The sequence below is a fragment of the Oxyura jamaicensis genome, chromosome 1 (assembly GCF_011077185.1).
Source record: "Oxyura jamaicensis isolate SHBP4307 breed ruddy duck chromosome 1, BPBGC_Ojam_1.0, whole genome shotgun sequence".
Lineage (NCBI taxonomy): Eukaryota > Metazoa > Chordata > Aves > Anseriformes > Anatidae > Oxyura > Oxyura jamaicensis.
In genome coordinates, this window is record NC_048893.1 from 61,665,222 (window position 1) to 61,688,878 (window position 23,657).

Sequence of the window (23,657 nt, forward strand, 5' to 3'; positions counted from 1 at the left end):
TGGAAGCAATATACCCAAATCACAGGTTTCTTCTTGCTTCAGCTAGCAGGAGAGGATTTTGGACCTATTTTCAAGTGCACAGGTATCTACTTCAGAAATACATATGCACAGTTAATGCTGGCACCATTGTGTCAGGAAGCAGAAATGGAACACAAAAGGTTAGTGGGCCATTCTCTCATATGCTAGGATGGTCCTGAGAGCAGAGGAGTACAAGAGTTTGCAACATACCTGAGTTACGAATAGAAGGGTCTGTCACTTCAGCACAAAGCTCAGATAAAAGTGGTGCCTGACAGACAGATCAGGCTAACTGTAGAAGGGAAATGATAGTCAAAGAAAAAGTTAGTCGTATTCTAAACAAACCAGTTTGAAGAAGTCCAAAGCAAAGATGTCCCTGACAGATTAAAGGAGGTAGTCAGTGAGAAACAGAAGACAGCAGATTGTGATGTGATGAAAAGGTGTGGACAGGTTTCACAAATGCAGAAGGAATTGTTCTGACAGGCTTTGCCAGGAACAATGCAAATGCCTAATTTATGATCCTATACTAATATCTCAGACATCCTGCAAACATTTTATGAAGCCTCTTCATCTGCTAGATTTGTCAGAGTGCATAGAGAGCCAGATCCTGAGAGCATTATGCAACATGGATAATAACTGTTTGACATGAGCAAACTCCCTAGACTTCACATGAGGCAGCAGCTCTACTTGGCACCAGCAGCACTCACAGAATCTGGCTCATCCCCGGTCACACCAGTATGAAACCTAGTGATCCACATGAATTAAAATGGCTGAATTGTTCTCCTACACCCTCCAGGAGTGAAGTTTTTGAGGATTACGCTAGGAAGGATTTAAGCAGAATGCATATGGATTACATCTATGCATTTCAAATTCAAAAGGGCTCATATCTACTTATGTCCAGGTGGCTGTGCCAGAGCTAACTTTCTTGCTTGCATGTTTAATCCTTTTAAATGTTTCAGAGCATTTGTAACCCAAATTCTTTAATGCCACGACAGTCATAAAATGACTTCTTGCTATGGTGTGTTGAAAGGTGAAAATGAGAAGGCGGTATTTGGTCTTTCTGTTCTGCTGTGGAGCTCCTGTCTGTATCAAGTAAAGGATTGCTTATTTCTGAAATGCCCTGTTGAAGATTAAAAGTTTCAAACATGCCTTTAATGGCTTTCTGGTTAATGTCACATACCGGAAAGACAGGCATGTGTGCTTGTTATAAAATAGTAATAATAATAAATTACATTGTTAGCGGCCTGCTCCCCTATTTTCAAACCTGAGAGAGTGCCAATCTAGCTACCAAGCAAAAGGACAGCTTGTCATTTGTGCGAAAGATACTTGGGGAACAGATATAGATTATATATGGCGTGTCCTCAGAAAAGAGCACAAAAAAATGATGAAGTTATTAAATACAGACTATTTTATTTCTCTTATCTTCTCTACTTGCTGTGAGGAAATGAACTACTGAGGCAGGGTATGGGCTGGCTGATGTCCTAAGAGCCCTTTTATGATTCTATGAACCTGTAATAAGGAAATGCAATTCAGTGACAATTTCAGTCATAAACAGCAAAGAGGAGCTATTCTACCCGCACAAAAGTCGTATGTCAATTTGCACTGAATTCAGCAGGACATGAAGTGAGTACTGAGTCCTACAGCAGTATCAGACAATGGTCATTGTAGCATCTTTTGGATCTTCAGAGGCTTGATTCCTACTGTAGATTAGGCCTGTTCAGATTTTCCAGTTCTTAACATTTCAGCCATTTGCTAGGAATGACAATGTGAAGGGCTCAGAGATTTTCTCTCACACATTAGTCACTGCTGATTTTCCTTTGGAATCTAATGCCCAGTCCTAATTGGGCTAATCAGCTCTTGATGTAAGAGCTTTAAAAATAACAAGCTTGGTGAAGCTACATCTGCTTATATGAGGACTGAATGTGCAACTATAAATTACTTGCTGAGAGCAAATCTCAGAAAAAATATTTTCCTGTGCTTCCCTTTGGCTCAGCCACCAAAACAACACATTTCGCACATGTCACAAGGTGTGCTCTGCCCTCCAGGCTATGAACTGGGTGACTCCAATCAACACAGGGCTGCTAAACTGGGTTATTAGTGTCTGAGAGGTGGGTTTGCCTGCTGTTGACATCAGCAATGTCCCCAGTGAAAATCCTATGTGCAAGCATTTTTAGTCCCACCTGTTCAAGACCAAGCAGACTGCAGTGGAACATTTCAGTACATTTTGATGCTCAGTAAATTTGGCAGCACTCTACAGAGATCAGTAAGATCAAGAATAGTAAAAATCCCAAGATAAGCATGGGGGTGCTGTGAATGAGTTAACTGATATATAATACAGTTTTACTTGTGCCTAGTTCAGTTAATCATTAGAGAAAATCTTGTTTTATCTGAAAATTAAATAGACTGAGTCAAGCAACAAACCAAAATGGTGTTTTCCCTGTTTGTTTGATTAAAAACAATTAGTGTTATATATTTGGTATTTCTGATATGGAAAACATTGGGAAATCAGTTCTTAATGAAAGAAAAAGCTCTCCAGAAATGCTTATGGAAAAATGTGAGACAGAGGTTTTTTTTCATTCTTTAAAAAAAAACTTTTCTTAGTATCCCATTGACCACTTCAGGCTGACTGAAAGTCCTTTAATGCTAGCAAAATGTTTTACAGCATCTATAGCAATTTGACTTTGTGTCATGCTACCCAATATTAACTGAACTTGCTACATAAAGTCTGAAGAATTTGATAACATGTCCATGAAGATGTTATTGACAATTTACTTGAAAAAGAAGCTGTCCCTATTTATATGGTAATTATTTTCTTCCCTCAGATTTCAAATTAATAGGAAAGAAAGAACAGTTAATAAGATGAGTCAAAAGTATTGGGCAAAGAACAAACCAGTAGTCTTCTGGTCAAGCAGAGGCAGAAATATATTGCATCACACTGCAAGTCCTACAGAGACAATATATCACTCATCTCTACTCAAAGGTAGGGAACAAGGAGAACTTCCAAACTCAAATGACAAACGTGATATGTCAAGAAGAACAGGGTAGAGGTTATTAAAACACACGTCCATCTTGCTGAGTTGAGATTTGTAGAAATGCTTTCAAATTGTAATCTGAAAGGATGAGGCAAGTCCCTAAACTTGTTCTGGAAAAAAAATCCTTGTTTTGTATATATGTAATTTTTGTACTTCGTCAAAAAAAAATAATGTCTATGCAGTTATTTGACTAGTTGGTTTCACTTATCATTTATCTCTGCGTTTCTAATGATGCCAAGAAAACTTTGACCTTCCTCAAGGCCAAGAGCAACTTTAAGGGGCAATGGTTATCACAAAGAACAACTGGTGAGAGGACAGCTGTGGTTCACTGTAGGAAAGACATGAACAATGGTACAGGTCAAAGATCAGAAGTCTCTCTCCCTTCTCCTGCTTCCAGGTCACTTCGGGTCTGGAAATAACACAGTCAGTTTTGCCCTGTACATAGCCCCAGCTGGTAACCCTGTCATCTACAAAATGGGTGCAGCTCTGCATTTCTGCAGGACGTTCCTAGAAGGAGAGGGCTACAGCGAAGCCACCACACAGGCTCCATGCAGAGCCTGGCCAGCCTTATGAACCCTAGCCCTCTTACAGCAGGATTGACTCAGGTCATCCTGGCCTCAGAGCAAAAGCACCAGTGCTGGGGGGGTTGGGGGGGTTGAGCCACTGCACAGCTCCATGACAGCCAGCAATGTTCTGGCATCGGTAGCACTCAGGAAAGATGATAAACTTAATCAGAGGCAAGTTAGCTCTTCAAACATATCAACCAAGTAACAGTTTTGACTCTAAGTCATGGTAAAGCTGACCAACAATGATTTTTTTATGTCAAGTCTTACAAATATCCAGGTAGCTCATGTCTTAAGATTGAGAAATTTGGCATCTTAGATTATTGCTGGTTGGAGATGTTTTAACAACAAAACAAACAAAAGTATTCTTCCACAACTTATTTCTTAGTCTTCCCAATAACTATTTGAAGAATAAACCTTAAGAGATGTGAGCCTGCTGCTGAACTCCGATTTGCAGACAGAGCCGAAGGCATCAACAATACCTGCACACAGAAGCAAGCTGCAGTATGCCAGCAGTAGGATGCATCTAAAATCTTCAGCTTCTATCACCTCTGCCAGTTCTTTTTCTTCCAAAGGTGGCCCAGGAAGGTCCCACTGTTTCTACCCTCCCAAGCTTCTGACATTCTGACATCTGTTTCTCCCTCCTCTTCTCTCCTGTTTACCTTCCAGATGAGGTCAGACAGGGCAGTCTCAGAGAAAACGTAACTGAGAGCCTTCTGTTAGTTACTTCTCAGGTGATTGAGCTTATTGGAAAGGTAGGGTATTTAATTACTATTTTCTTATAACATCTAGAGAAGTGCTTTCTGCCTTACCTGATTTCTACAATGCAACTCATGGAGCTTTACTAACAACTTTCCACGCTATCTGATAAATTCACATGGGCACACACATCTTAATAGGTAGCTCCCCAGAACATGTCAGTTGGCTTTCATCTCTACAACAGTAATAACATACTTCCCCCACCCCCCTTATTTCCTTATTTTGCATGACTTGACTTCTACTTTATTTTTAGACCTGAATTATCCCCAACATCAACAGATATTTCCCTGTCAGCCCATGTGCTTCAGTAATAATGTGACTGTGACTATATGTAGAGCTATCAAAGCTATGTGCCAGCCTTGCCCTTTGCTGTAGTTCATATTAAGAATACTATTAAAAATTAAAGAGAAAAATAAAGTAGAGAAGAGGAGAAGAGAGGGGAGGAGGAAAGGGTAAAGGAAATTATTTTTTGTCACTAACAAAATCAGTGAAATGCATTTTTTCTCCAGGTTTGGGCAAAGAACATTAAGAGATTTCTTGTCAGCTCTGTAGGTTTTTTCACACTTTTTATATCATGATGTATTTATGTGATTTTCTCAAACGGTTTCTATGAATTCTTTAAATAATTCCTCATTAAATCTGTCAAGAAGCGAAATAATGGGTTAGTAAAACAGTAGAAATGGGGATGGGTAGAAGCTGAATATATATATATATATTCGGTTCCTTTCTTTTATATACAGTTCATAAAAAGCACATTTGGAAAGCTCTGATGAGTCATGGAATACTTATTCACTAAAAGATACACACATTTAAAACATTACAAAAGAGGAAAAGGAAGGTCATAAAAATACATAAATCGTCATACTTCTGTCTTGTCCATCACTCATTTTTCACGGAAACATAAGTGTCATACATTTCAGATGGCCAAAAGTACATCCAAACAAAAAGTACTTGCACTATTTTATAGGTAAAGGGCCTGATCCAAAACTCGAAGTTAGTGGGAACGGTACCTTTAGTAGGCTTTGGAAGAAACATAAAGTACAACTATAAGCTTTCATAGCCCTAAAAATGCAGACAGGGAAATACTTACAATTAGGGATACTAGTCTTGATTAAAGAAATGCTGGTGAGCTTACTCCATGCATCACAACATCTTAAGGAACTGCTCTATCAGAGAGCTAAAATATCAGCGTGTCTAATTTAAACAGATACTCACTTCTGCTTTGCCTATTTTATGAGATGAGAAGCACAATATTGAATATTCCTGTATATTTGATGGTAAAAAATCAGTAAGTCATGAAACCACATTAAACCTTGTCATAAAAGAAAATAAAGACAGATGACTTTTGTTACCAACATTTTCAAGAGACTTGAAGAGCTATTTTAGTTTAGCTGGATTCCAAAGCCCATTTTCAGAGAAAGCAATATCTGGTAACACACCTTAAAGATACAATGTGTCACCGGTGTTCCTATTTTGTTAGAAACAACCAGAACTCTAATAAACTTGGATCAAAGAACTTCAACAGATTAAGTTAATATTTACTATTCCATCTAACAATGAGACCATAACTTGGATACAGAGATAAAAATGTCAATAACCTTTTAATGAAAATATACAACAGTAAGGCATGGGTTTCACTGCAATCGGTTTCTTTTTTTTCCTTTTTTCTTTTTTTTTTTTTTTTTAACCTTTTTTAACCTTTTAACAAACAGATTTGGGTTTTTATTAAAAATAGGTTTTATTTTGGAACTGCTTTCTTTATACAGGGAAAAATACAAATAAAAATTAAACATTCATAGAACTGCAGTGAATTCATGCCATAATAGCTAAATTATATTGAAGTAGCTAAATTATATTGAACAGCATGAAATGTATGGCTTTGGTCTCATCTGTGATAATTGGAACGCTAATTATAAGAAAGCAAAAGCGTAGAGCAACAAGGTCCTATTCACAGTGGCACCAAGAGGTAAAAGTACATTTAGCCAGCTGATTTCTTCATCAGTTACAGCCAACTAATGTCCTTGGCAAGGATACTGTTCTTCAAATTCAAAACGGCCTCCACAAGGACAATGTACCATGCTTGAAATAGCATAAACATGTAATGCTCATTAAGCTTAGTTAAATGAGCATTCAGATGCACAACATGGCCCCAAGAGCAAGAAGGTATATACATATATCTGTATATATGCACTAATAACACTCATTAAACAATGAACAATTATATACACAGATATGGCATATTTACAAAACCCACAGAAAACAGAAGAATGCAGAACAAAAAGTGAATATAGATAATAATGTCTGAATTATTTTTTTTTGTGAAGAGCATCATGTTCAGTTAAAAACAAACAAAACAAACAAACTTAACTTTTAAAAACCCTGCTAAAATCACATCATATCTGCTTTTTCATTGAGAGCAGAGACACACTAGAGAGATACCACAGGAGCCTTGCATTTACCTGCCTGATTATACAAGCTGAGAGACAACTTGCTCAGAAGTAAAAAAATGTGGAAAACTGTTCATGGGAGGACCTGAGCAATCATGAAGATCTACAAAACACCCTTCTAACAAAATTCAGCTATCATCTGGTAATGTTCCTCTAAGAACTTCTTCCACAATAATTTTCAAAATAGGCAATGCTTTCTTCAGTGTTCAGATTTCTAACAGCTGGGCTGTTTCAAAAGTGAAAGAAGTACATTTAAAAAAGCAAAGTTTAGGTACTGAAGTAGTAGTGCTCACAGTAGCAAGGTTCAGAAATCTGTAAAGAGCTTTGTGACTCTGGTAATTAAATTCAAAAGCAAAGCTAGAACAATACTTTTTGCAAAATATTCCTAAAGAAACAAATGAGGTACAGAGCTACAGACTGTGAACTTAAGACTTAATCACCACACAATGAAAGAAGACACAAATTCACTATCAAAAACATATTCCCCCTACCTTTCCAATGCTGTGAGGTACATGGGTCATCTGTGTAGGCAGCCTCCACTGTGGAGGGTAGCATCAACCTGAACCTCCTTCAGCCATTTGCCCAATCCCTTCATCCAAAAGGGGAGGGTAAAGCCAGCTTCATTTCCTACCAGGAGTTTCTACTTGTAATATTCCCATTGAATGTGCTTTCCGTATCTTTGCATTGCCTAAACAATGTGAAGAAGCCAGGACAGAATCCAAGAATCTTGTCCCATATGATAACTTCCACAACATTATTTTAAGAAAAATGCTTGAGAAGGAACATAATCTTTTGGTTTCACAGAGAATAATATCCCATAGAATATTTCTGAAAAATAATTTTCTAAACATTGCACCTTGAAAAAGCTCAAAGTCCAGAGTGAGGAAATGGGAATAGCAGCAGAGAGTATTGCTCAAACTTTCTGTCTGAAGAGTTTATCCAACACCTCGTATTTCATACCAAAAGCCTTTCCTCTCTGTAATGACCACTCTACTCAACAGACTCTCTGTCCTTGTAGTCTTAAGACAGCAGACTCTCTATCCTTGCATTGTTAAGACTATTGTGCTATATCAAACATATCCATATGTTCCCAGGTTTCCAACCTATTCTTCTCAGGTGAAAGCACTACAAGTGAAAAGGGTGGTTAACAAAGACAACTCAAGCCATCCCCTTTGACTCCTGACTTAACTGGAAGACTTCTTAGGACTTTCATATTTGGGTGACTGAGTTTCTTTCATTTTTTTCTTGTCAGCTTTAAGAAATAATTTCTACCTACAGTTGCTCCAACTTAGCTCTTGGAGACTCTATTAGCAACTCTCTATAGGAATTTCTTTCCAGTTAGAATTTTCATAAATTTAGTGTTTTTTTTTGTAAGAATGCAAACCACCACCACCAAAAACTAGTTATTTTTTTCACATTGTTAATTATATTTGATTTGCATGTAAGCATAGAGCTAGAGCAGAAATTAATCTCTGATGATTGCATATTAAGAGTATATACAAGTATTTATATACTCTTAATTATGTATGATATGCGGCAAGCTTAGTGCTTGAGCAGTTGTGCTATTATATGGTATTCTTTGTGCTGTCTGTATCTTCCATTTGTGTCTCTTATCAAGAGAAGTAAATGCCTTTCTGTAAACCAGCCTTAAAAGGCACCTGAAAATCAAGCAAACTTTTAGGTTTAATGTGCTTTCAGAAAAATAACAACTCTCCAAAATTAACTGGTTTTAACACTAGCACTATTTGAATTTTTTTCTGTGTAGGATTTAAATACTGAAATTTTCCCTGTGGTACCTACAAATGAAAACAATATGGAAAAGAAGCATCTATCACAGTTTGTCTGGGGGGCACCTCAGTGAAGGGGAGACTCTCAGACTGATCATGGTTGACCCTTTAATCACTTGTGTTTAACGGAGAATTCTGCAGGCATTAGTTACTCTTTGTTTCATGAGCCTGTCAGGAAACCTTTATCTTCAGATGCATCAACAACACAAGAATCCTTATTTTAAACTAAAATTAGATAAATTTAAATTCAACTTTGAGAATGTCCATGTTAAAATAACGGACAGGAAAAAAAGAACACTATCAGGGCACCTATAGTAGACTTTTTTCTGTCTTGTTCTTTCCTTGAAGAAGTCAAGAGAAGCACATTTCATACTTGAGACCGTAGGATAGTGGGAGGCATCTAGCAACTTTGTTTTCAGGCCCTGTATATGAAAATTTGGAAGGATTCTGAATGCAGCTTCAACTGGAAGGTCATTTCTAATACCTTTTTACACCAGTGTTATGCTTTCTATGTACCCTAAATTCTTCATGTAATCATGAAAATAGCCACATGCAAAAACAGGCTGGAGTTGTGTTGAGCAAATACAGTCTGGACCTGCTTATCAGAAAAACAGAGATTTTAAACTGTAAAAATATGTGTTAATAACAGAAGGGAAGAAGCAACACACAGCAAAGCTAAATGAGTGCTATTACCTAGGGGAAACAAAACATGATACTTTGGAAATGGACTGAGTGATATTTTTAGCCACAGTGATTAGGAGCCATTAGTTCCTAAAGTCATACTGCCACAGCTTGATGTCGGAGGGATACACATGCTGATTTAAAGATGAGGGCTGCCAAGTGGAAGCCAAGAAAGAAATGACCGTCTCTTTCTTGAGAGGTCTTTACTTCAGTTGGTCTTCACTACTGAATCTTCAAGCCAGGATCTTCCACTGAAGAAGGCAGAAAAAGTAATCCCAGCTTTCTGTGGAGGGAGCTAGTAGCAGTCAAAGCTGGGGGCAGAGCATGATGGGGTTGGCCTCTTCTAAGCACCAAGTCCAGAAGAAAGTGCAAGAGGACAGGCATGGCCTGCCGACTGCAGGAGGAGAATACGAAAGAGGAACCTGCCCAGTTTCTCTACCAATTTCAGTTCTTCTGGCTCTTGGTCTCCATCAAATGCATTCCCAGCTACAGCCTTCCTATGGCAGTGGGAGCTAATGGAAGGATAGGGAAGCCCACACATCACGTGGGTGAAATCTTCATGTGAAGGAAACCTTTCATGACTTTAAAAAAAAAATGAAAAAATAAAAATTAATTTAGGCCTGAATCATTCCTCCTCCACTTGTGAGGACACAGCCTCAAATCAAGCTGCATTCTGCTCTGTAGTGTTTGAGTTTGGATGATGTTCTTCTGCAATCTCTGTTATGAAGAAGCAGGTAGGGATTGCTACATTGCTTGCTCACTTGCTTTGCTGCACAGATCATTTGGGAAAGAATCTCTTTCTGATATGAGGCAGAAATTTTAAACATTCAATCTGCAAGCAGCAGAATAGCATCCTTCATGGTTGCTTGCCTTCAGGAAAAAGATAATGAGACAGATGGCAAAAAAAAAAAAAAAAATCCTACTTATTCCTTTGTTCTGTTGACAATAATATATCTGCAATAAATTGGTGAGACCAATGCTGATATGCTGATTCTTGACCTGATTCTGACATGGGCCCTGCTGATAACAGAATCAGTGTGCTGAAAAAAATAAATCACTGTTTTGAACCTGTCAGGCTCACATAAATCAGTAGTACTGTCTCAAGCTTTTATACTATGCATATTTAGAGATGGTGGCAGGTGAGACTCCAGATAAACATTATTTTCTGGACAATTCTATTTTTTCAGGCTGCTTTATCTCTTGGTCTCTGTTATTATAAAAAGTCAGAGACTGTGTCAGTGTCAATCTGCAGTTTGTGAACCTGTGGTGCTCTGTGAGGTATCAGATGCTGGTCTATGAAAATGGTGACAAATATAAAGTGCATGAAGAGAGTCAGAACCCAGAGTTCCATATTAAAAAAATCACATATTTTATGGTTAGTACTAACAATTTTGCAAAACAGTAAATTTGTCTTGTCTGTTGAGCACTCTTCTTTTTAAATCATTACTCCTTCCAACCATTAACATGCAAATATAATACACAGGTCACAGATCTTCAAACAAAGATCATCAAGTCCTTGAATTAAGGATTCTTAATGATTCTCCTTGGCCTCACAGTCTATTGTAAATTGTAAATTAAAAGTACAATTACAATTTGAAGTCTTGTAAATTGTAAGATAGAAGATTTGTCATTTTGGGGTCTACTTCCTTTCATTTCCTTGCAAATCCAAAGAGGACTGTTTGGTTATACAGGAAAGGCAAAATTCACTTCTTTAAAGAGAGGTAAGTGTCCATCAGAAGTAAAACCATTTTTATTCTGTTGTAGGATGAAGAGGAAGGAACACAAGAGACGCTGCCAGTGTTTAGGAAATGGATTCCTGTCTATAGGGTAGAAAATGAACACATGGTCTTCCCTTTCTTAGCACACTGCTGCCTTCTCCAAATCACAAAAGTATTGACATAACTGCTCACACAAGTTTCTTCTGAAGTCAGGTGGGTATGCCTGCATATTTTGGACCATTGCCAGCAGAATACAAAGGAGTTGTTGAAAGCTCAGTACCATTTATTTTATAAATTTTGAAGTCTTTACTTTTTTCACTCTGCCTTTTCCCCCCTAGGAAACAGCTCTTCCATTTATTTACTTCAACACTCCTTAGGAGAAGGTTTTGTTTAGACTCTGCAGTTTTACACTTGTCCTCTGAGTGTGCTTCTTGGCACTTCTCAAAGGTGGCTGTGATATTGCTGGCACTGAGATATAATGTATTGTATGGTATTGTTCAGCTTTCCAGAACAGATAGTTACTTTAGCAGAAAACACATTATGGGCTTTAACTTTTACATTTTCTACTTATGCTTTTTGTGTATAAGAAATTTCAAAACAAATGAACAAAAAAAATTATCACCAGACAAGGGTGTGCACAGTTGAAGGCTGGAAGTTTGGCATGGGCACAGAAGAAAAGTAATTATTACTTTGTCAGGAACAGAGAGATGTCACAAGCTTTGAAATGACATTCAGTTTGCATTTCCTTTCTACATATTGTTCTAAGCAGATATGACAGTTTGGCAGAAAATGAAGAGCAAAAGCTTCCTGTGAAGATAAACTTCATGATTCGGTTTCTATAAACTAAACCTCCTGTGAGTTTAACACTACACCTTAGAAACACCTCTGCTGCCAGTGGGAGAGGGACACTGCTTAGGCTCGCACACATCGCCAGCCACTCCGTCATCAGTCCTCACCCATCTAACTCCTCTGTCCCGTTCAATTTGGGTTTTCTGTGGGGACTATCAACACAACCACCAGACGAAGCACCACCCGGGCCACAGGGGTGCAGCCTCTGTGGATGCCAGCAGGACTGCACCCACCTATTCCACAGCAGGACTTCCCCCACTGCATCTGGAACCAGTTTGGGCCACAGCTGGCAAAATGTCAGGTCCTGCTGCAGGTGACACAGGAGAAGACATTTTGCTTTCCAGGTCACAAGAAGGTGCCCAAATTCGATTGCATCTGCAGTGGTGGGAGGACGCACTGCTCTGCTAACCACTCAGCACCACATGCACCCAAGGAAAAAATGTTTACCTGGTGTGGCCACGGTTAACCTTTTTTCCTTGCTGAGACGGTGCCCATGGATGAATTCACTCATGGAAGGGGGGCCCCTCAGAAGATATGATTCTGTGGAAGCGGGATGAGGGGGGGCTCTTAATAATTTCTGGAGGTAGGTCCCTGAAGTCCTGGGATGGCTCTGATCACAAAGGGAAGGTGAGAATAGTCTTGCAGGAGATCCAAGAAAAATACATATGGAAACAAAAGAGTTTTACTTTAATTACCTTTCAAAGCCTCACGAATGACAACATCATGTTAATTTGCTTAACAGGTAAAAAACAACTAGTGTTGCCACCCCACGTCATTTCCACAGCAGAGCACCTTGCCTGCATGGGAAATCCTGGTCCGTATTAGGGGAGGAGGAGATGAGGTTGACTTATATCTCAATATCCTGGAGTTGATATGTACAAGGCTCCCTGAATGTTCTCTGCTTTTTGCATTGTGACTAGAACGTACAAGAAAAATGAATGATTATCTAGGACTTCTCAAACAGAGAGTCCTTTTCATCTTCAGAACCATGGAGATCCCCACACCTATAGAGCTTTGACAGGACAGTCACAAGACAAGATGAGAACTCACTGCTTGAACAGCAAAATATTTGCATTAGTTTATGAATTGCAGCCATCCCCCTTCAAAAGGTTACTTGTTCCTATGCAGAAAAATTGATCTGAGTGAACACATCCATATTCTTTTTGCACTGATGAAGAGCAAGTGAGCACTAGAGCTTAACAAAGAGATGCAACTTCTTTTGTGTTAAGCATTGAAATGCTCACAGAGAACAATCCTTTTTTATTTCAGATGCTCATTATGGAAAACCTTAAGAAAAACTTAAGGGAGAGTTGTTAAAGAAAATACATTCACACTAATATTAAAGACATACAAGATGCACTGAGACACTGACAGATAATAGTTCAAAAACTTTGCATTAAGAAAGAGGAAATAACATTGTGAGTAGGAGGATCAGAATGACACGTTGCCAGGCTTTGAATTTCATTTTCATATCTTCCCCACCTCCTTCTCCCCAAGTGCAAAACAAAAAAAAATAATGTTTACAATTCAGTGAACGACTTTAATGAAAGTCTGGCCACTGCACTGTACTATAAAGATCACTGCATGCATACCTTTTCCTCTGAGTGCCACTGCTGACCAGTAAGTTTGGTTGCTGTGGGCCCTGACTATGCAGGAGGAAAGTGTCTATGGTTGGCACGGTGGCTGATGCCTCCTCACTTACTTTAGGGCTGCCGATCTTGCTCTTTCCAAGCTTGCCTTTGCTGCGTCGGGACTGCTCATGGTCGAACTCTAAGTCCTCCAGTCGCTGGGTAAGGGCAAGTTTTTGTTGGATAGCCATGCGCAACAGAGAGTTTAGTGTCTTCTTCTCATCCTCTGCAGCTGCTAGCTGCCTTTGCATCTCATCCAGTTGTGTGACGTATTCATCACACCTGGGAAAACAAACAAGGCAGAAATCTGGGGAACTGGTCCAAGAACCAACTTTACCAGTGATCATATTACCGGGCCTCAGTTGCAGGCATAGATTCAGATCCAAGCTTTTGCTGAACCTAATCCTGCAGGCAGATAGCCTGAAAACTTCTCTTCCCACTTTGAACAAATACCTACTTGGATCTGAATGCTGAAACTTCCCATTGAGTAGTATAACTTGTGTCTAGAATATCAGAGTATTCTATGACCATAGTATGTTTCTAATGCGTATAACTAGCAAATGGAGGATAGGCTTGGGATTATCCCCAGGTTAACCCATAAATAACATCTTGGAGGGCTGGTTCAGCAAGTAACTCACCATGGATACAGATGTCTACTTATTATATAGTCGTATTTTCCATACATAGTAATATCTACTACATAAACAAAATATTACCCAAAAATGATGAAAAAATACTAAGTATTTTGTACACTTGACAGATCAGATTTTGTGAAATTACAAACCTTCATTTGTTTGCCATTGTTAATCGGTTAATGCAGTAATATTCAGACAGCCCCACACTTGGAAACTATTTCACATTTGCTGTTGAGCCTTCTGGAGGTGTGCTCAGATATCAGTTGTCATGGACACTTACTCCTTTTTAACCCTCATCCTCTCTTATCTGCATGAAAAACTTCATTCTTTTTCATTAGCTTTAGATCTCTGAGATAGATTTTGAAGTAAAACCACCTTTCTGATACAACTCTGTTAGCATTTAAAATCAAATCCAATTTAGTCTTGCTTTTTAAAAATGATTCAATTAAGTTAATGTGAAGAGCAAGGCATTTCAAAATTTCTTAGTCAATTTTTGAAGTGAAATAGTTTTGCTTTATTAAAAATAGAACCATCTAATGAGTAACAACCAGGAGTGATAAATGTCTACCATCAGTGAAATGATTCATGGCTAGCAGCACTATCTAACCATAAGACATTGGTGGCAACATCTAACATTTTTTCACATTAAATAATACAGATTTCATTAAATCTCCTCCCCACATGCGATCTGTTTAAATCTAAGTAGATATGCTGTGTAATTACAATAGTGTAATGGATAATGATTTACTTTTATCAGTACCATTTTCAGAAAACAAGAAAAGAAAATAACTTTAGGTTTACTTCTCCAAATGTGTGAAGCAATAAATTTTGAATTATTACCAACTGGGTGATGAAACTTGTTTGTCATTTTAATCTTCTCCTTCAGAAACAGAAATAAAGCATACTCAAAAATTCATACTTGCTCTTCACTCACATACACACACACATATATATATTGCACTCTCATTTTGAATAATTTAGGCACTTTAACTGGAAGAAAAATGACTCAGCCAGCCATAGTTTCAGCTACAGTTTCAGTATTATCTTTCTCTACAGGACCTTAAAAAGCATAAGTTTCTGTATTTAAGCCCTGAGGAAGAGAGAGATTTCTGAAATATTGGTTGGCTTCAAGTCACTTGCACCTATTTGTACTGCAAGTTATGAGATGTTTATTGATGTCTTAGCTGGTTTCTTTGATAGAGACATTAGAATAAAACAGCATTCTAGAAATTAAAATGAATTCATTTGAAATAGAAAATGCCTGAGTTATCAGGGTTTTAAAGACTCGTTTTTGTAAACAGATGGATCCTGTATCCACCTCCCTCTTTTTCTCTCCTGCTCTCCTCTTGTCTAGGAGAGACTTCTTTTCAAATATGTTATTGAAAATTAAAATTAAAAAGTAACATCTGCAGCAACACCTGTAGCACTGTGCCATTAAAGGAATGAACTCTTTTTGTTGTATGCCCATAAGCCAATTTTCCTTTTAGAAGAAGATTTTTTATTTTTTTTTCCTCAGGCCGTAAAATGTTCTTGTATCTAGACATCTGCTTTGTAAAAAGAGCATAACTGAGCAGTTAAGAAACATAACCTCCTGGGGGTGGATACTACTAAAGCAGATTTAGGCAAAAATGCTTTTCACTACCTGCTATGAACTATAACGAGATAGCCCTAGAAATGTTGATATGCCTGATGCAGTTAGCTGGCCTCACACTCAAAACAAAAACACTCTCATTAATACAACGTTTTCCAACTGTTCTCACTAACTCTATGCCCTTCCTAGAAGTCTCCCCACAATAGCAATCCAGCATTCTTGGCAGTTCACTGCAGTGCTTGGGTGGTTCCAGTCATCTGACCTCCAGCACAACTCGAATTTTCCTATTATTTTGCACAAACACATAGGCCATTGTCTCTGTGTTTTGTTGCTAAAGCACATATATTTTTTGAGAAATAGTGTTCAGAAAGGTTAAGCCTAAATCAGTCAAATAAAGGCCATAATTAACTTCAGAAACTGCTGAATTAACAGCCTCAGATCTTCTTGAAGTCTGCAACAGCAAAGGTTATTCCGTGTAGTGGGAGGTAGCCACTGCCTGCAGCCATGGTCCTGCAATGAAATATTCCCTGCTATATGCAAGTGAGGAATAAAAAGAGAAGTGTTTCCAATTAAAAAAAAAAAAGAAAAAAAATGCTTTACACACATCGATATTGCCTTTTACTTACACATTTTATAAACATCGGTGAAGTCTCACAGCATACAAAGGAAGAAAAAGGCTAAGAGCTCTTAAGAGAGACGATTTCTGGCATGGTGTGGACCACTGCAGAAAAACAGGGCTCCAGGATACACCAGAGCTCTCAATGGGTCTATTAGAAGTGCTCGAGTGGTACTTCATAACAGAAGTTAGGTTATATCCTCCTGCATCAGAGCTCTGTCATAGTTTCTCCCCTGTCTCACGATGGCTGTAAGCTGCAAGTGACTAGTAAATTATCTTGCACGCTGGTCTTAAGTTTTATGCAGTGCAAAAGTCAAGATTTCACATATTTCTTATTTCTCCTGTCTCAGAAAGGAAGCAGACAGATGCATAAGCCTGCTTATTTTGTATAAAGTGATCCAAGAAGCTTACGTAGGATTTTTCCATATTTCTCTGTCATCTAGGAACACAAACCAAATACCAAATCAGGCCTAGGCATAATTTCAGTCACACATAGTGGAGCTTGAGCTAAACCCAGAGATATTGACAGTGAGAAATCCTGGCTCTACCACATAAGCGTAATTCTCTTCTGCTCATAAATGTTTTCTCATCCAGGATAGCTCCGGGATCTGTCCATACTTCTTAGCCCATGTTTTCAGCACAAATTTTCTTTAAGTATTAATCATAAGAAAATATCTTGATGGGTAGAGAATAAAATCAGTACATGTAGTGTCTGGAGTATGGCAATATCTTGAGTAATATTTCTCTACATTTCAATATCTATTTAGCTTAGGAAAATGAGAGTATGCAGGGACTCAGTAAAATTAGCTTTCTGAATCCCTTCAGGATCCTTCTCTACAAGCAGTTGTTTCTCTCCTTCAGCACGAGACATTTCATCCCTTCCCCTCTCAGAACAATCCTTACTCTAGATGGCAAAACTAAAGTTTTAAATAATCTGCTTTTCGTTTGCCCTGTAGAGGAGCACTGGCTGCCAGTCTCACCACTCCACAGCTCACACCATACTACAGTGCCTCGGGGCTGGAGCAAGGTGAAGCAACAGAAGGGGCAAGAAAGGCTCACACCATTTTTCTGCTCTGGGAATACCAAAAGCAGCACAAGAAATAAGTGGACATAAGCTGTGAATCTGATGAGCACCACATAGCCCTGGTGTCAGGTGGGAATTTAAACTTTGCTCTGCCAACTCCACGCATCCCACCCACAACCAGCCACAGAAGATGACTTCTCCAGCAGAAGCTGCAGCAGCAGGGTTAATGCACCATTAAAACATACCAACAGAAGTGCTGCTATGGAAGAGTCCTCATCAGTGGTGTCTACCCCCAAACATTACCACAGATATAAAACACTGAATTTAAAAAAGCAAAACATTTAGGATGCCTAAAAATGAACAGTTAAGGTGTTTAACAATTAGCTGTTTTTCACAGCTGGCATCACTCCATTTAATTCCAACATTCTGACCTTCTCCAGCTCTCTAAACTTTCCAAATAGATGATAAAAAGAGGCTAGAAAATGGAACCTCTTTGACCTGTAAGTGTGGTGGATTTTTGGTGGTTTTAAGATCCAAAAGGGTTGGTGTAAAAATGGAGTATTTTAAAAAAGCAACTCAATCAAGAGTTTGATAACAGAAAATAAGTTTTTATACATTTGTTTTATTTTTCTTTTGTGAGATGTGTTTGGGGAAAAGGGAGCTTGAACTGTGGTGAGAACATATTCTTGCAGGTCTGAAATAAGTTCAGAAAGGGATCAAGGCTAATAAAGAAGGAAGCTGTAGAGATCAGAACCACAGATATTTTGGACTGGGAAACAAACAGTTCAGGAAAATAAAAAGAGCGGAAGAGGTATAGGGTGGACAGAAGGACTTTTGAGGGGCAAAAGATCTGAAGAAAGAAATTGAGGAATAGAAGGATGCACAAGTGTCAAGGGAAAATCACAGAAAAAGGGAGGCTCTTGCTTTCTGCATAGGGAAGCTTTGCAGAAAATTGTTGTCTTCGCTGTTCAGACTAGAAACACATGCGCTATGCTCTCCTTATCATGTGGCATGAGCTTTATCCAGTGCATATGATGAAGGATCCACACAGTTCATCACCAGAATGAATGTCCATTTGAGAGTCAAGTGAACAGAAAAGAATGGGTTATGAAAAAGAAAGGATATCGCTCAATCAAGCAGCATGTGAAATCATTCTGAGATCTATAAAACAACTCTATTTTTAGAGAGATATTCTCCCTATAGTACAAATTCAGGTGTAGTATCATGATGCAGAATTACCATGGAAATCACTGTTTTATTTAACAGAAGACTATATATATATATATAAATGCTGAATGTTGCTATTGTATCAAATGTTACTGCATGGAGAAGCTCATGTTCTTCTATTTCTAAACAGATTTTTCTTCTTGAACAGACATTTATAGTATATCGTCTCTTTGTCAGTTAAACAAAAGGTATTCCAAATGTAGTACACAGAATGAGTCAATGATTTGAACATTTAGGAAAATTGATTTAATTATGAAGGTCATTAGATTCCTGGGTAGGGAAGGAAAAGCAATATTCTACAACAGAAAAATCTATAGAAGCCCACTGATATGCAAGATGTTGCAGTGAGTGACTTTTAATCACTGTCCCTACAAGATACTGGTCAAAACGTATGACCTCAAGGGCAGGAATACATCCCTAGGTCCTGCAGTGAGCTTTTAATCACAACTGCATGGCATTTACCAACAGCAGTCAATGCTTTGGGTGGGGTTTATCTCTACTAATATTAGACATTTATGAAGTGGAAATTGGTAACTCAGCAAGCGACACAGACTCCTTTTATAGTTGTAGAAGAGACACGTTTCATTGCATCCTACACAAGGTATCTATAATAGGGATCTAAATGAATGGCACCCTTTAAGCTTAATTCTCACAGAAAAGATGCTGCTGCTTCCCACTGGCTGTAGGGCAGGTCTTAAATCCAGCAGACGTGTACAGGTGGGATGCCTGAATACACTAAAGAGCACTCAGTACACCAACCTAATAAACCCTTCAAGTATCGGCTTCTAAATCTTTGCAAACTTGTTTTACCTCAAAGGCTGATGATTTAGGCTCCACATAAGACCCTTGTTTGCTTTATGCTCATGATGCCACACCCTCTTCAGGAGTTAGTAGCCCTCCAGGTAGCCTTATAGAGTTAATACATTCATTTACCTCCTAGAGTAATGAGCTGGTAAGCAAAGATCAACACGAGCATTTCTAAAACACACACAGAAGTTTGTTTTCCTGAAGACAATCTCTAGATGGCAATCAAATGAATGGAGCTACCTTGGTTCACACCACCTGATGAGTTGGTTCTTCATTTCCATTATGGCACTACACGTACTCTCCCAACGATGAACCTATGATGAATTTGTACACAGCACCAAAGTCACAATATATGTAAATGGCCCCTTCTCCATCCTTCCCACCTCTCAGCTGCTGCTGCTACCATGTCTAAGCAACAAAAGACTGTAGAATTCTGGAAGAGGTGAGGTGGCAGCTCTATAGCGCAGGGAGCACGGGGGAGTTGTTGGCACAAGGCACGAAGAAGTCTTATCACTTGCAGACTGTGGTAAGAATTTATTGATGGAAACACTGGATCTTCAAAACCTAAATATTTGTAGCTAACGTTTTGAAAAGTACCTAAAACCAAAAGCTCTTCTAAGAAGGTATGGGAGAAGAAAAGAGAAATGATTAATTACTGTCATGTCAGGAAGAACTATGCTACAGATGGTAAGTGAAACTTTTATCTTATAGAAGTTAATAAATTTGGTATTACAGCTGGAGAATATAAGAATTCAAGTTGAAATGTGAAATTGCACTGACCTCGCAATTATTAGTGCTGGATCACAGCACAGGCTGGTTGATGAAATAGATTTTTCCAGTGGTAAGTAATAAATCTCATGATAATGAAACCATAAGATTCTGAAGATCTTCATTGCCCATACGACAGCTTTATGTGACAGAATCACTGTGTACTTCTGAATGCGAATATCAGCCACATAAATCTCCTATTTGATTTTCACTTAAAAAAGCCCTATAAATGCAAATAGACTGAAGGCTGATACTGGCATTTATAACACTTTACTCAAGGTTGTATTGACATTGCTATTCTCTAGCATTATTTTCCAAGACATGCATCCCAGTAGCACTTGAAAGCTTGCAAGTTTTGCACAGCATGCACTGTAAGACTCATTCACCTTCATCCAGCTAACCCCTGACCTTGCAGAAAATACTTTCTATCTCCCCTCCTAAGTACCCAACATACACAGGTATGTCTGTTCTCGCTTAGCACGCTTATTTACTTTTACAGTGTTGAGTCAGACAGTGAAATCATTTCCCTTACCTGGTTGCAAACATTGCTCTCAAGGATGAGAAGGTTGCTGCATCTTCCTTCAAAGCCTTAAGTTCATTTCTTAGCTTGGTCATGGTTTCAGTCACCATTGCTTTTTCATTTTCGTATTTATTCTTCAAATTGGCTAATGCCACTTCAGCTGTCTGAAAACACAGACAAGGATATTTGCTTATGACAAAGATACCTGATAATAGCTCAGATGCCGTGTTTGATTTTATTTTATATTTCCTTCTCCATTCACACAGCAAAAGAAGGTTAGACCTGCACCGTGCCCTTTAACGTCATCTTTTAAGTTGTACTCCATAAAGCCAGGAAAAGGAGAAAGCAGTTGAAAGGACAAAGCCAATTATAATGCACTGGCTACAACTCAGCACCTTAACTGTCTGTGCAAAATGGTGCAGCTGCATGTTGAGGGCTCAGGAAAGTGAGCAAGTTACAGCTTAAGGAGTTGCTACCACATCCTTGAGCCGCAGTAAGCTACCAGGGGCATCTCTGACCACGTTGCAAATGGGACACACGTGGCACGTTAGACTCAGCCTTGGTAGCTGGGGGCTGAACTGACTTGGTCTTCCTCATGCTTTCTGCCATGGCTTTCCTTGCATGAGGTGATTGCTAGGGTGTGACAGCTGGTTTTCACATCTGAGCACTGTCAGTACCTACTGTTGTGCAAAACTACATTATTCTGTCAGCTTTAATGACTACAAAAAAGAACAAAGAATGCGTAAACTACAATTTTCACTTAAAAGGAAAGCAAGGGTTTGTAGATAGCTATTTCTTTATTTCTCTGCTTCCTTCTTTCTTTTATTTTGCCCATTTCCTCCACTAGATTTCTTTAATTTCCTGACCATATAATTACATTTTAGTAATTACATTTGTCTTATTTTTGCAAGAGTAGAATCTTTTGTTGTACTTATGAAATTTAGTATCATTTTGAATTTATTCAAAATACATACTGTTATAGAGGCTTTACACCTACTGTTGCTGTGAGACATCTTAAATTATTGCCATTGAATTACCTGAAGAAAAAACGTTTCCTTTTGCATTTACCTAGAGGGTGGGGGGGGTGGGCGGAGGGGGTGGTATTTTTTCACTTCACTTAGTGCAGAATAAGTTGTAGCATTGCATATCAGCCATCAGTTTCCCCTGTTGATCTTGTGGTTTCTTGAGCCATCAGCAGGGGAAAGAATTGTTGGGAAACATAATTTCAAAGATGCCAGCAAAGGGATGCTAATGACCAAACACTTGGAAACTGAATTTAAACTCAGTTTTCTGAATCTTGCTGGATTTGTCACTAAAAACGCCTCTTAAGAAAAGGACATTATTAACTTATTCTATCAAAACACAACTCTGTTCATTTGTGCGTTGGGAAATAGCAGTTACAACTGGCCACACTAAAATAAATTTTCCTTTTTTTTTTTTTTTAATTATATACCCAGCAATATTTTTTTTTCCACTTTCACACTAGTTTACATTTAGAACTTTTTAAAAAATTGCTAGTGATTACATATAATTTTAAATAGATTCTTTTTTTCATGTCAAACGTGAAATCATCAGCAACACATTGTAAAACAAAACAAAATAAAAGACACTTAGGGTTTGTAGCAGCCTTTATGACATATGCTTTGGTATAATGTAGGATGGTAGACACCATCCTACGCCCTAGCAGGAAAAAACAGAAATCATCAGCTTTCTACGTTTCCAGCCATGAGCAAAAATTAACACATAAATTAACATGGAGAAGAAAGATTAATTATGTTTCACAAAGATACATTTTTGAAAAGAAATCTAGAACATAGGGAGTCAGCAGACAAATTCCTTCTTAGCAGGTATGATTAAATCGGAATAATTTAAGAATTTTCAGGTCACTAATGAGGCAGAAGTGATTGATGAGAACAGAGCTAGGCTCCATTGCTCAAACTGAGTTCTGCTTTGGCCCAAAGCAGGAATTCAGACGTCTTTGTTCTGCAAGAGAATTCCAGATCACTGCCCTTAACTATGGCAGTTCAAATACAGAATTCATGTATTCAGATTTTTTCTTTTTTTAGGAATAAAAATGAGTTAAAGATACGTGCTGTGCCACCTAATGCTAGACTTATTTAAAAAATTGTTTGTTTCAGTATTGGGAATACATATTCCCTGTAAATCTAGTAGCTTACACAACAGGGAACTGTGTGCAAGGACTAGAGAGAAATAGTTAACAGCAATCCTTTTTAACAGAAATCCCTTTCCTCTTGCTCCTGCAGTTATTCTTCATAACCAAAATTCTCTGTCTCAACAGAAACTGAAGGGGAAAATGTCGTTCTGCAGAAATTCACGAAGATCACCTCCTATGCAGAAACTCAGTATGCATGTTCTGGCTGGTGGTGCTGATCTAGCAAAACAAAGTTTCAGTGCCTGCAGTTCAACTGACCTGTTTGCTCTGGCTGTTTTGCATTACCAGAAAAGCGTGCTGGAAAGCATTAAGTATTACAGTTCAAGATGAGGCAACACTTTATCATTGCCTTTTTTTCTGAAGAAATTAGAAAAATGTAATCTTGGTGTAATACTAATTAATTACTTCTACTTTTCCCATAGACAATCAACAATTTTCTACCCAGTAGCTTTTATGTAGTCACAGCTGTAATTTATTTTTCAGGTATGGTAGAGCCATGAGGAATTGTGTTTTTCCATCACTAATGCTTTTATTTGTTTTACAATAAAAATTGAAAATATGTAGAATATAACAAAATATGTGTTTTATCATAAAACAACAAGGACTTCAACAGTACTCTCTCATTGTTAACCATCGTAATAGGTTCTTTCTATATACCCAACAAGCTTTCCAACATGCTCCTTTGCAGGTTGCCCAGGGTCTCACTTCTGAAATTCTCATAAGTGAAGAATCATGAGCACAAGTGCAGTATCAGCAAAGCAAAACTGAGCAAAATGTGTTTTTAATAGCAAGACAAAGTAGAAGGGAGAAATCAGGG

The 23,657-nt window shown here is 38.3% G+C and overlaps 1 protein-coding gene across 21 annotated transcripts in view; it reads right to left on the reverse strand.

Moving 5' to 3' along the window:
* Positions 1-23,657, reverse strand: part of BICD1 (BICD cargo adaptor 1) — a 175,578-nt gene that overhangs the window by 13,319 nt on the left and 138,602 nt on the right. For 11 of the 21 annotated variants that reach the window (XM_035344823.1, XM_035344832.1, XM_035344935.1 and 8 more), the window contains 3 exons: positions 20,680-20,831; positions 13,444-13,761; positions 12,299-12,489 (listed from right to left, as the gene is read on the reverse strand). In XM_035344823.1, the coding sequence (XP_035200714.1) occupies positions 12,299-12,489; positions 13,444-13,761; positions 20,680-20,831 (661 nt within the window). Of the gene's footprint in view, positions 1-12,298; positions 12,490-13,443; positions 13,762-20,679; positions 20,832-23,657 lie in introns of those variants that run through there. The other 10 variants (XM_035344914.1, XM_035344920.1, XM_035344983.1 and 7 more) reach the window with 4 other exon arrangements.